This window comes from Melopsittacus undulatus, chromosome 3 (assembly GCF_012275295.1).
Source record: "Melopsittacus undulatus isolate bMelUnd1 chromosome 3, bMelUnd1.mat.Z, whole genome shotgun sequence".
Taxonomy (NCBI): Eukaryota; Metazoa; Chordata; class Aves; order Psittaciformes; family Psittaculidae; genus Melopsittacus; species Melopsittacus undulatus.
In genome coordinates this window covers 72,507,246-72,521,034 of record NC_047529.1, presented here as the reverse complement: position 1 = coordinate 72,521,034, position 13,789 = coordinate 72,507,246, and the positions used below count along the sequence as shown (strand labels likewise).

Sequence of the window (13,789 nt, the reverse complement as noted above, 5' to 3'; positions counted from 1 at the left end):
CAGCTGTTAGATTCCCTTAATATGTAGCTACAAAACAAGCAAGACTAAAAACCTTGGTAATTTCCTATTAGCCAGCTCCTACCATCTTAGTGATAACACACTCAAAAGTGTCACTATAAAGCTATTCAAAAGTATCTTATATAAATTACCCCTGTATATAAACAAGATTTAAGGGTATGGCTGTAGTGGTGGAGTGCCATTCTTGTCTCTAGATGCCATAAAGTCACATTTGCTGTTTCAACTTGACGCAGAAGGCAAACTAACATGGTTTTAACTGGAAAACTTCTGACAGGCTTGAGACCACATCACCCTCCTAAGCAAGGTCTACCTCCAGAAATCACAGAAAGGAGAACGCCTTTTCTGCCACTTCAGTTTGCTATATTTTAATAATTGATTACTGAGAAATCAGCAGTTTGTAGCTCAGTTACAACTGCATCTCATAAGGATGATGCAGACAGGAGGATGCAGCAGTTATGGTCTCCAGTTCCACTGTAGCATTAACTCTGTCCTTATTGTGAACCCAGTACTAGGGGCACTAGCAAAATTGTGCCTAAGTAGTATTATATGCTCAACTATACATACACAGGGTATTTAAAAAAGTTTGCACTGCAAAAGTCAGCAGCAATGCTTCCAGAAAAGTTAGAAAAAACCACCCAAACCAACCAAAACATAAAACATAAAAACAATGTTTGAAGGGAGTCTTTTCTTATTTAATGTAACTCAGGAAAGAAAATAAATAGATGTACGAAGAGGACATGGAAGCTTACTTGGCCTGAAGTACTGAACAGGGGTGCAGAAAGGTAATTTTGAAGAATTATGCTTTTGCTTCCCTTGCCATTTGCAGTCCCACCAATTCTTCACTGTCAATCCCTCAGTTGAATTACCCTCTAAACCAACCTTTTTCTACACTTTCTGCCCCTTCCAAACCTAATTAGACTGGGGGTGAGGAATGAGAAATCTCCTTCCTAAGAGCAATACAGAAAGGAGAAATGTGTGATCGTAGCCTCTTCAATCAGTTGCCTGATCAAGAGGTATTGCCTAGACATCAGGGGGTGTGTGGTGTTACAGGCATATATTTAGACAAAACATTTCACAGATTTTTACTTTCTTAACGAATTTCCTAATTTTTTGCTGCTGAATAGAAGCCAGGGTATCTTCAGTTGAAGGTATTTCATGTTGATAGAAATTGACTGATTAGGGACATCTGGAGTTGTTGACCAATGTATTCAACAGGTATATTTAAAGTACTTTTGGACTTTCCCAGGTAAGGAAACTGAAACACCTCCTTGAAAAGGAGACCTTAACAAATGCAGGAGATCAGATACATACAAAACCACACTCTAAACATTACCCTATTGTTCAGGAAAAGCCTGAAAATGTTAAAGGATATGAACTGAAGTTGATTGTGTGTAATTTCTCTTCAGTAATCTAAATCGTAAATGTTTAGAAATTAATTAATTAGGGATTTTTAGAACAGTCATATGTGAGAGATGCTAAAAGAAAACATTTTTGAAAATTACTTACCATTTGTCAGGCGGTCAAACAAGAAAATGTCAAAATCCCACATTCCCACTTTGGACAGCATATGCTACAAAAAAAAATGAAAAAGCAAATGACTGGTATGGCAAACTGTAAAGCAGATTTAAATTATTATTCTGCATTCATCAATCATAGGACTGATTGCTGCTGCTTTCAAGTTTTGTTTGGGAAAGCTAGAGAGACGTATTTGAAATATCAGGCATCAGGAACCAAGTTTACCTCTACTGCATAAAAACCTGTATCATTTGCACTTCTAACTGAGGAGGTTTTGAACTTGACACTAAAAACACCTTCTAAATGGAGCTTAAGCATGGAATAATATAAACCAAAATGCTATGAAAATATTCCCTTTTACTGCACAACTTTTTTCTTGTTCTTTCGTGTCCCCAAATCAATTCAGTACAAATTCTCTTAGGTTTTTATTACAGTAAAACATAATCTTAGCTCTCACAGTGAATATGAATTACATTTTGCTAAACAAACCAATACAGAGGAATAGCTTTTATAAACTAAGATAAAGTGCTTCTGTGAAGCCCACTCAGCCATGCATAAGAATCTATCATTATCACCATATACAGTGTTTTTACAGCTACATCAGCTCAGTCAAGAGAATGAGTCTGGACTAACTGTATGACCTACAATAGCGTATGTGTGAATGAAATGTGTCTTCACTCCCATAGCTTAATCTATATTCAAACCAGTTCTGGATTCTTAAGTACTTTTTAACACCTGACATGTAATCTTCTCTTGCAGAGAGTAAGAATTGCCTAGGCTCACAATCCCAATGCCATCAATTGTCCGAGTTTTGTTAGAAATACCATCCAAAGCAAGTATGAAAGCTGCAAAATAAGAGAACATTATTTTGATTATTGTGAAGTTCTTTACAGTGAATGTTCCTTGTTTCCTAGTCTTTGCCATTATGGTGAGCTATACTGGGTTGCCTAATAGCTACTCCATACCAGCTGAGAGACAGTTGTCTTGTTTCAAGTGGATAAACTAAATCCTGTGTCAAGGCTGCCCCTACTTAAATTGGTAACTTAGCCAGGGATCCTTCACCCTTTAATAAATCCAGATTATAATTTCAGTTGACAGAATATGAAAATGCTGAATACATTTAGACACTTTCTTGTTGCTTTGAGATGAAGCCTTTAAAGCTGTAACTGTAAATGAGGAATTGACAGTCTGCTGTGAGGCAGGCAAGTAATATGGGTCATTTAAGAAAGATCAGCCATACATTTGTTTATCTGAAGACTGAAACAAACCCAACACTCTCTGGAGAAATGGAGATGTGGAAACCTGTCTTACCCTTGCTTGCCCAAGGTAGTCCTCATCCAGTAGGTACAGAGAGGCTTGTGGTACAATTCCACGCAGTAACCGGGATGCATGGAAGTACCTCTGGAAACTTAACAGTCTTTTAACTTTTTTCTTGGTGCCGATTTCCCCTGAAAGTGTAGAATCTGCAAAAAGCAAGCAGTACCAAACCCATGAAAACCCAAGATGAAGGATGACATTCTCAATTATTTAATGGGAGAAATAGCAAAAACTTTAAAATAGCAAAAAAGTTCATGCCTCTTGCCGATCTACATGAAGCAGTATTCAAATCCCTGTATTTCAGCATAATATACATGTTTATTTCAGAAAGGATATATGTTCCAATAAAAAAAGTAATAAAGTGGGCCCTGGAAGATCTGAATTCAGTACACTGCCTGCCATGGACTCTAATGTGATCTAGGCTATGTCACTGGGGGGTGATATATCACCTAACTCCAGCTGTCTACAGGGAGCCTAAATGACTACGTAGAGTCAGGTACGGAAAAGCTGCTCCTACTCTTCTGTGCTTCTGTTCCCTAGCTACACAACTGAAAATAGCATTAGCTTGCCACCTCACAGGACTATCACTGGAACATATTAAAATTGCATAGTGCTAGCATACAAGGTGATCTTCAATATAAAATCAAAAAAGTGACACCAGAAGGGATGCCAAAATACAGTTTAAAAGCACGGATATAAGACCCACTTTTGGAAAATGAGAAAAGGGAGAGAAAGAAGCAAGAATAGGTTAATAATTCTGTTGTATTGTCTGGTGTCCTTCCTACATATAAAGGCAAATTATAAGAGAAGCAAATATTTTAGTTCTACAATTAGGAAAGCAAGCATATTCAGGCAATACACGCATTTCTGATTACACAAGAGAGTATGTTCTTTTCACTCAGTATGAGGACAATTCTAATTCCCTAATGCTGTATTAAGAGATTTTTATATAGGGCTAAATGTGGCACGAAAACAAAGGCAGTTTTTATACAGTGATTAAATCAGTAATTAAAGTAATTAAATAACCTTACTGTTAGTAAGAAAAATATGCAGGTTTCCTAAAAATGACAATAAATTTAGATAATTTAATCTGAACTTTTAACAGAACCTCACATACAGTTGTGATGTTTACATTTCACAGTCTGGTACAAGTTTTGGAAAATGGAAGGACAGAGACTGAACAGTTGTTTGAAGGTAGTAGGATTCAACACAGTTTTATCTGTAAGAGGAACCTTGTAAGAAACTGAAGATTAAGCGCTCCTTTGAGAGAACAGTAATGATTGCTTGAGGTAAGAAGCTGCATAGCAATTCGCTGGATTTTAGGTTTAAAGAAAGGTTTAAGAGCTCAGGAAAAACACCCACAGACTTCAGATGACTCCTTATATTCTGCTGTTCCCTTTAATGAAAAAATGATGAGCCTTTGTTCTGCTGTGAAATCACGCTCGACTTTGTATGCTGGTTTTATGAGTATTATTATTCTGAGAGATTTTTCAGAGAAGTCATTAAAGGTTTTTTTGGATCAGTATTTGAGTTCTCCAACAGCAGATGTGAGCACCTTCTGTAGCAAATCTCTTCCTTAGGTAATACAACAGCTACCGAGCAACACAAACTCAGTAACAACAACAAAAAAAGTACATATCAAGTATCAATAATTAATGTATTTTCTTACGCCTGTAAGTCTCACACCTTTCGTGGGCAGCCCAAAGACGCCACTGAGTTTTAATAATGTAGAAGCACAAAATAATTTTATTGCAGCTTGACAAGCCATGTGTTTTCAAGAATCCAAACGGTAACAATGTCACTACTGTACCAGCCTGAAGGTTAGAGTTTCATTTATGATGTGCCAGCACCTGCCTTAATTCTCTCACACATTTTAAAAGCTGGAACAATTTCATGGCCCATTGAAGGAGTAACTAACATAGGTGCTAACAGTTACTCAGTGACAGCATCATGTTGAGGAACTGGTAGGCTTGTTTTCACATTTCATTTATATAGTGCTGCTAAGAGATTGCTAGCATTCAGCTTGATTCCTGGATAACAAAACACTCTTAAAATGAATTAACTTTTTAAACTTGTGTCAGCTGTTTCTTGACTTTCCAATTTTCCTAATTCCATCTTTGCCCCCAAACCATCACTACTTTCAGGTAACAAGTTTAAATTTTAAAGTATGGAAAACTTCCCTTTTGTACATTAAAAATGAACAGCTGCTCCAACTGATTTTTATCTAAGTTAATATTTGGGGCTTTTTTCAGTTAAAGACAGAGGGCTACATTCCCCTAAACGCTCTTTAAAACTCACATGTAAGCATTGCTGTGGGGTGATCTGAAGGTGAAAGTTTGGCCCGAGTCCCAGCACACAGCTGTGTGTTGGATTATGAAGAAGTGGTCATTTTATCCTTTTGATTACCAGACTATTTCAGTAGCACAAATGCTTACCGAACCACAAACACATCAGGTTGAAATAAATGCTTGCTTATTTTGAAACGTATTTTCTGAACTGGACCATCAAAATTGTTGCCACTTCTTCGTCACAGTGCTCCATAAGGTTGTCATGGGTCTCAACCCTAATCATTGGCAGACAGTGCCTCTGAAACATGACTTGCTTCAGTTGAGCACTGCATTACAATATATAATGCAAAAAGTTTATTCACAGTAATTTTTTTTTCTGTATTTTCTGTTCTGTATTTTCATTCATAAGGGAAGGTCATTATACTGATAAAGAATGGTAGGAGACATATTTTCAATACAGGGCTCCTGGCAGAACAGCCCAAATCCTGCACAGCAGACTATCCACATGCAAACTCTGGATGTTGACTTAAAGGGTATCATGTTAAAATTGAATCCTTTGGGTCATTTCAGTAATAATTAATTTGTCTATGAATCACAGGATTTGTCAGATGATTGCTATGACTCATAATAGATTATTATGACATCCACAATAATGAACCTTATTATGATGGTGTCTTGCATAAAACTGCCCCCGCTGAGCACAACACACCCCAGACTATTATAATCTCATCAGCATTTTCTCTTTTCCCTCCCAAAATCAGTGTTAAACACAAAATAAAAGTACAGCCATATGAAGTTGAGAGAAAAAGAATAGTTAAAAAGAAGAGCAAAAGGTGAAGCAGCTAAAAATGCATGCTCAAACTCTGTCCTCAGCTCAGTAGTCACACCTGAATCTCCCAGCAGCCAAGAGCCATTCCTAATATGTGATCCACCAGCTGACACCAACTCAAGATGCATTTTTAAGATGAAATTAAGGGTTTATGTGTGACTTACAGTAATACACTGAACACACCACTTCCTTACTGACAACTGTAAATTTCAATTTCAATTGTAAATACAAAACGTCAATGACAACACCTGATGTAAGTCATACAGTGACTTTGAAACATAAAGAATTATTGATAGCTACTTCTGATTAGGTTAAATTGTATGACAAGTAAATGAAGAAAAGTATCACTGCAGATATCACTTGAACTTGTGCTATGGAATTTTGGGTACTATAACTTATGCTGTATTATCTAAAGAACACAAGTTGCAAGGCTCAAATGGGAAAGAGTAATTATGTTCAATTTTGAAATGAACATAAAAGACAAACAAAAATGTCTTTTGCTTATAGGCATAAAACTTCCCTTCAGAACTGTGTTTATCTTTAATCATTGTGGCAACTTCTGTTTTTTTTTGTTTACCTAAAGAAGCATAATCTTTATCTTTTCAAAGATGCCCATTCTCATATCCTGCAGAGTTACTGCCTAGCACAGCGGTTGGAGAAACCCTTCTTTGTATACTGAACAAACTTATTATATGAAATACACACACATATTGTATGAATTAAATACACATTTACAGAAGCATCTGTGTAAGCATTCCTCACAAAGTTTAACTTCTGCCTCCAGACACACAAGGCAGCCTGAGCTCACAGCATATCTTCTGGTGTGTTTTAGCAGGCAGCAAAAGTGGTTGCATTTTTCTTTAGGTGATTTGATACACATATACATACTGTGAGGCCATGGATGATGTCTGGATATGGCACATGGCCCTCAAGAGGTTAATAAGCTACAGGAATCAATGGTTGCTTTCTCTCTCCTTACAAAGTTCCTCCAGTTACACAAATCTGCTCACCTTAGCATGATCTATGGCACACTATACCCCAAAATCTGTTATTTCAGGGAAATAGGTTTCCTGCACTAGGAGTGCTACCAGTTTTCTTTCAGATTTCTTTTGCAGTGCTGCACTAGTGCATGCCCACAGGCAGTATGAATATAAAATGACGGAGGTTATGTTAACAATGGTTGAGTTAACATCCAGAAACGATCACATAAATCAAATTTTGACAAGGATGTACTTAACACTGCAGCAGACATTCATTACATTGTTATTGTTCTTTCAAAGTAAACAAACTTGGTTATGCATTCAAATAAGGCTTTGAGTTTTCCTTCACAGTATCACCTTTTTTCATTTTACTGCACATCAGAGTACAATAAAAACAGGTCATCCAGCAGCTGAGTGGATAACAACAGGTTTATTAATTTTCAAAAGCCAACCAATTCAGAAGCAGAAAATGTTTTTCCTCTTCTTTACAAAAGGATGAAGAAGAAATCAGTTCCTCCAGCACCTGCCTTTGACTCATATGGTTCGTAACATTCTTTTCCCTGTTCCAAGGATGCCAAGACATACCGTACTCAGCTGCTGCTCTACAACTGTATGCCTGAAGAGTCAGGCAGGATTAGTAGAAAAGTGCTGGAATATCTGGAAGACAAGGTGAGAGGATCAGTCCTGCAATCTACTGTCCAGACAGTCTGCAGAGAACAAGGACTGTGGGAAACAATTTGTCTCAAGTCCTATACATTACAGAGTAATTTCCTGCAGTGGTTCCTGCCTTGATAACTGATCAGAATGCTTTTATCTGAAAGCCCAAGAGGCATGTACGTGGCTTACGAGGAATAACGGGTTTTTGTCCAATTTTTGTGTGTCAAATCATGCCAGGCATTTAGATCACCTTTACTGAAGTCCTGTTTGGCATACTCATAGTGTGACTTGGTTGCTAACCTTTCCTTATGAAGAAGAGTGCATAGCACTGACGGTAGAATAAAACTGCTGTGCCTTCTTAATATCTTTTTACCATATGGATTTGTCATATTATCCAAAAGACAACAACAGCATGAGTAGGGATAACTGAACTACTATAGGTGACCTGAAAATTAATTCCAAACTGAGTATTTCAAATTTGAATTTTGGAGAAAGAGCTGGTAAACCAGAAGAACAGATAACCTCTTCTCTCTGCACTGTCTAGGCTTTCCTGTTACCTTGTACCTTGCAGTACAAAAACCATTTGGAAAGGAAACATTGCAGTTTTGAAGCAGGGCCTGAGAAAAAGCACAAAGCACCAGAAACCTATGTAAAAGTATTGTCACTTGAAAGCTTTCAGTCTAGTTAAACCACAACACTAGTGTAGAAGGATCAAGAAGATGAATATCCCAGTTGTACTTCTTAATTATCTGTGGCTTCTGTGAGAAACTGCTGTACAAGTTTGATCAAAAAATAGTAAGATTGTGTTACTTTTATCATATGATATACACTGGTCATCGCAATGAAGAAGACAAGAGATGAACAACTTGCACTATGTCATATCTACAGATAAACAGGTGTTGTACTGAATGAAATCTTGTAGATGTAGAAATCCTCATGAGACTTCCTCAAACTATATGGGAATCGAAAAAGTCTGTGTTATAAACATTTTGGTTTTACTTGCTTCTTTAACGTCAAAACATGATTTGTTCCTTGACTTCTGATAAAATCCAGTGTGGGAGATCAACTGCTTTCTGTTAGCTCCATTGCCCATATGGGCTGCAACTGTATTATTTCTCTTTAAATGGGTAAACATATTTTTTCAATTAAGACAAGGCTGTGAGAAAGAGGGGCGCTCTGAACACATCAGAGAAAAGTAGAAAATTAGGAGTAAAACAAAAGATCTTTAAAATTTTCCACTTCAAGTCAAGAGTTCATTCTTCAATCACCTGCACAAGTGCATGAAAATCAGTGCAGAGCTCTGTTTACAGAAGAGGTGCTCAAATACTTCTTTGGCTAATATAGTTAATGAAATGTGAGAGATTCTGGGACACCAGCTTTCTGGGTCACCTTGCTGTGGGGTTTCCTTTTCTCTGAATGTCACTTGAGATGATGGTGCTTGTAACAGCTGAGTTTCCAAATCATAAAGTTCCTGCACAATTGTTGGCATATTGAAGAACACCAGCTCTGTAGTTTCTCCCCCAGTCCCAATATATATTCCTTTTGATACTGTTTGAAAGAGACTACAGAACTTAAGGATCATGCAGGTTATCCCACTTATATACTGAATTATCTCATTACATGAACTAGGGAGAAACTAGGGTTTCAATGACCAGTTAGGTAACTGAATATTAATAACAGGAAGAAGAATAGATTAAATAAAAATTTAAGATGAATTTAGATGTGTTTCTCTTCATGATTTGCAGCCTTTATTGGGGTCATCAATCATCTTTATGCAAACAAACATCTTGGCCTCTTTTATTAAGCCTCCTACAAGTTCTTGGGAAATGGCATGTTGTATTCTATTTTGCCACAAAGTTATTATAATTTCAATATGAACCTCCATTTTGCCACTTCACTCTTCATACGGTAGCACAGCCAGGATGGTTTTTTTCCTAAAACTGCAAATGTTCTATAGCTGATTATAGTTTCTCCAACAGGAAATGGTACATCCCCCCCTCCTTCACTCCCCTTGAGAAAAAGCAGCGTAACCTGTAATAACAGCAAACGAAACTTTCATTTATCATCTTAATGATCCTTTCTCCTTGTTCTTTCTTTTCCTCTGGTCATTTGGAAAGCATCCTCAGTGTTATCTCCAGTACACCCTTTCCCTTTTCTAATCAGGAAGAAGAAGGTGGGGTGGCAGAATGGGTCACGCATCATTTGGAAACTTTTAAAGAGACATTCTCAGTTGAACTGAATCCCAAATCTGTATTAAAAAAAGTAAGTCACAAACCTGTATAATCAGGTCAGTTATGACAATGTGTAGTCTTCACACACTAAGACTTTGTCTGTGATCCATATCTAGTTTTTTGTTTGCTCTCATGAGTTCTCCTGAAGCATTGATAACCTAAAGTACTGCATTTTCTTAGCATATGAGGGCACACGCATCAATCAGTTTTACATTCTGGCTTTGATTTTCTACAAATGTAGTGTAAAAGTTAAGCAAGGAGCATGAATGGCATGAAATAGAATATACTTTTCAATCTACCTGGTTATTAAAATTTTGCAGTTAACAACTCTTAAAAACACTTAACAATGCAAACAACACCTCAAACGACAAAAAAAATAAATCTGTTACTTGATGAAAACGGGGAACCAAGCTTCCAGTCACAGGAAGAATTTCTGAATATAGTGTTACTAGAAAACAGAACAATCTTTGTGCTGAAACAGTATTAAAAGAATCCCAATTCCTCTTCCTTGAATAGGTAATTGAAAGCAAGGCCCATACACTGACTGCAGTTCTGGAAATGTTCTTCCCATTCAAAGCAGACACAAGCTAACCAGATTAAGACACCCATGTGTCTTCAGGATGTTGATGAGTATGTTTTGGACGTGCTTATCCTTGAGGAACTAAGGGAGGTATTATGTAGAAATGATGCAGACCTCGTAAGATCTCTCCCTTCCTAATTTAATAACCATCTGGAACTTTGGACTCATCTCCACAGGCTGTCTTGGGATCCAAGTAATCCAATCAGCCCTTGAAACTTCCTCACAAGACTCTTAGTGTCCTAATTTAACCTGGGTCAGAAATATCTAAAAAGGCATCTCTCACTCCCACTTCTTTTTCTAGCCAAAGGCAACAAAACAAGACAGTTAACCAAACTCTTTTTAACCTCGCTCATTTGGGTTCAGGTTACTTGATGGTTCAGTTTGGGGTTGGTGGCTGTGGTTAGGTTTTATTTTCCCTGGAGATGGGCCCTACCTGAAAGCCCTGGAGTGTTCAAAATCCAAAACCAAAAATGAATGTATATTTTGCAAATGGACCCTTCTGTAGACAGGCAAAACCACAGATACAAATGTCCACAGACTTTGGTTGAGATGGAGACTTTTTCGTGAGTTCATATCTTCCCTTACTAACCCTGACAGCACTTTTCATTTCTATAGTACCTAATTCATCATATGTCTGCTAAGCATCACTTTATTTGAAGGAAACTGAAAACCAGACTATTTTGCTTGACTCAAACAGCAAATCAAGGACAGAGACTGAATGGTACCTACCTAATACCATTTTTTATCACCATCTGGTACTAGAAGTATATAATCTATACTAACTTAATTTACTAATCGCAGCTTAAAGCAGGTGCTGTTGTTTTGGACTCAATTTCTGCCTTCATGACAATATCAAGTTCCTATGTAATATACAGATTACCTTTTGAGTGTTTACAGATATGCTTTGACCTTTTAGATATTTTCAGATCCCACTGTATGTTCCTCTTGTGGAAGGTGTAAGGAAACATAAATCTCCTTGGGAAACTCCATTTTGGTAGAAAGACTCCATTTTGCAGGTCACATACTACATTCTTTCCCTTTCCTTGTTATCCCTCCTGCATCAATATACAGAGAAGTGATTTCTATCAGATACTGGTCTAATGTGAATGGCTTACTGAAAACAAGTGGGTAGAAGATAATGAAGCAATCATATGTCTATACTGTGGCAAAATCAAAGTGCCCCTACTGAGGGATTTTTCTGGAAAGTTAAAGATGCAAGTAAAAAGATTTTAATTATATTACTCCACAGAAGAAAAAAATAAATACAGTCAATTAGAGGCTAATAATTTTGTAATTTGCATGCAAAAATTCAATCCAGCAAGAAGCTTAATATATACAAGATGGGAGAAACACCATTGAAGTCTTAAGAATCTCCTTGTCTTCTGAATTAAAGCTTGACAAGTAAATTTGTAAATAAAAAATTACTCATCTCAGATATGAATTATGTTACTTTGTTATCCTACTTAATTTCACCTGGCAATACAACAAAGTATCTAACGTAACTGGAGCAGGGTGAGGTCTTCTTGGTTACAGCTGTATGCTCACCTACAATTCTAGATTTATCACAAGGAATTCCCTCAAACTTTTGGTTGATGCAATGAAGAAACATACTGTAACAGTCACCAGCAGAACTCATCATGAGATACTATTTTAACAAATGCGTATTAGTCACTGGTGGGATCTGGTTCAATGACTCACTGAGCAACTCTGTCAATCAGAGAACTAAATTACTGCTGCCTACAGTCCTTTATTTCTCAAACCCAAACTATGCTTTGCTAAAAGGAAAATTGGATCAAGTTAATTTTCACTGCAGAAATGTCTCAAATGCTTAATTATTACCCTGCAAATATTCAGTGTAAATCCTTTTCTGTCCTGAGAGCACAAAAAGGCTCATTTAATTCATAGAAATGCAGAAGTGCCAACAAACTGCCACCATTAATTTCAACCTGCTTTGGGTACAGTTACAAGCTACTGAGTTCAGAGTCAAACTTTCCTAAAATTTGTGATGTTTGGTTTGGAATTAATCTTGCATCGTTTATAGATTGTACTCACCAACTTGATGGCACCTAACACTTGTCTATTACTTCCCATTACTCCTTGTGGAAAGTAGGTTCTGAGCACTAAGCCTTCTTTTCTTCTACTGCTCCCATTTTGAGGAATGTGTTATCTGTATGAAGAGAAAACCCACTCCCCATTTTCCTATAAACATACAGGGCTCTGCAAAACTTGTATCTTCTACTTTAGGAGTTTGCAAAGTCTGAATATTTGTCTATAAGCACCCTACTGAACATGGAGCCTCAAGTCTGCCATGTCCAGCTTTTTGTTTTTACTTTCCTGGGGTATATCTGTGGCCACCAGGTGCAGGTGGTCCCCTGTCTTACTATGACAGATGGAAAAAGAGATGGTTGGCTTGCCTCCTGCAAGGTCTTCACACCAGGCTAGCTAACAAGCATCGGCTGCTGAAGCTTCCCTGGGGAGAGAAGCTGCTGCATAGCTTTCTCTCAAGCTTCTGGCTCAAAAACATCAGCACAAACAAGTATCTGGTTGGTCATGCAGGTCTCCACAAGTTGCAGGGCCTGACTCAAGAGGCTAAGGTAAATATATTCCTTGTAATGCAGAACTGAGGAGTTCTTGGTGACACAGGGATATTTTACGTTCAGTTTTGTATTCCAGAGTCATCTTTAGAGTCCCAAAAACCACCACTGCAACTATGCCTCAAGGAAAGTTTACAGCTGGGCAGAGAAAAGAGGAAGATGCTAAAGCCTTGCATCTCCTCCAGGCAGGATCCTGCAAAATCCTCGCTGCCCTGAAAGACTGGAACTGACAAGGTGAAGTAACACTCACTAACTTTCTATATATTGCAGAGAGGCACCAGAGGAATGTGTAGATGGCATCACAGACATTAACTCAAACAGCAAGAAGTCAACATTAATCCAGTTGGCTTTGATTAGAGCTACAGAAGATCCCATTTTCAGAGTGCAGGAAGTTTTCCTATCCAAAAAGACTTAAGGGTGTCTTAAGTTACATAGTGACTTTACTGCAGGCCTCCAGAAAAAACAAAAGATATGGTCTACTCAGTGTTAACCCTTAATAGCCAGAGTAGGTAAGAATTCACCAATTTGACTGAAATCCACCAGTCTGTAACTAAGTTAAAAAAGTTACACTGAAGTAACCTTTAGTCTGACATTAAATAGCAATGTCCTCAGTTTTTTTAAATGTCAGTTTTCAAAATGAATGTCAGCTCTGTTAAAGAATGAGCTTCAGTGTTTTCCCTTACTTTAAAACAAGGGTGGTACTGTTATTTGGAATAAGGAACAATCACTATTTAAGCTCAGTTTTTGTGAATTAGTGAGAAGTGGAGTAATGTTTATGCT

General features: G+C 37.4%; 1 protein-coding gene across 1 annotated transcript in view; it reads right to left on the bottom strand.

The window, feature by feature from the left end:
- PDE7B (phosphodiesterase 7B) overlaps window positions 1–13,789 on the bottom strand; it is a 77,948-nt gene that overhangs the window by 18,195 nt on the left and 45,964 nt on the right. The window contains exons 3-4 of the mRNA XM_013130464.3: window positions 2,845–2,996; window positions 1,525–1,588 (exon numbers count right to left, since the gene is read on the bottom strand). Coding sequence (XP_012985918.1) covers window positions 1,525–1,588; window positions 2,845–2,996 — 216 coding nt within the window. The remainder of the gene's footprint in view (window positions 1–1,524; window positions 1,589–2,844; window positions 2,997–13,789) is intronic.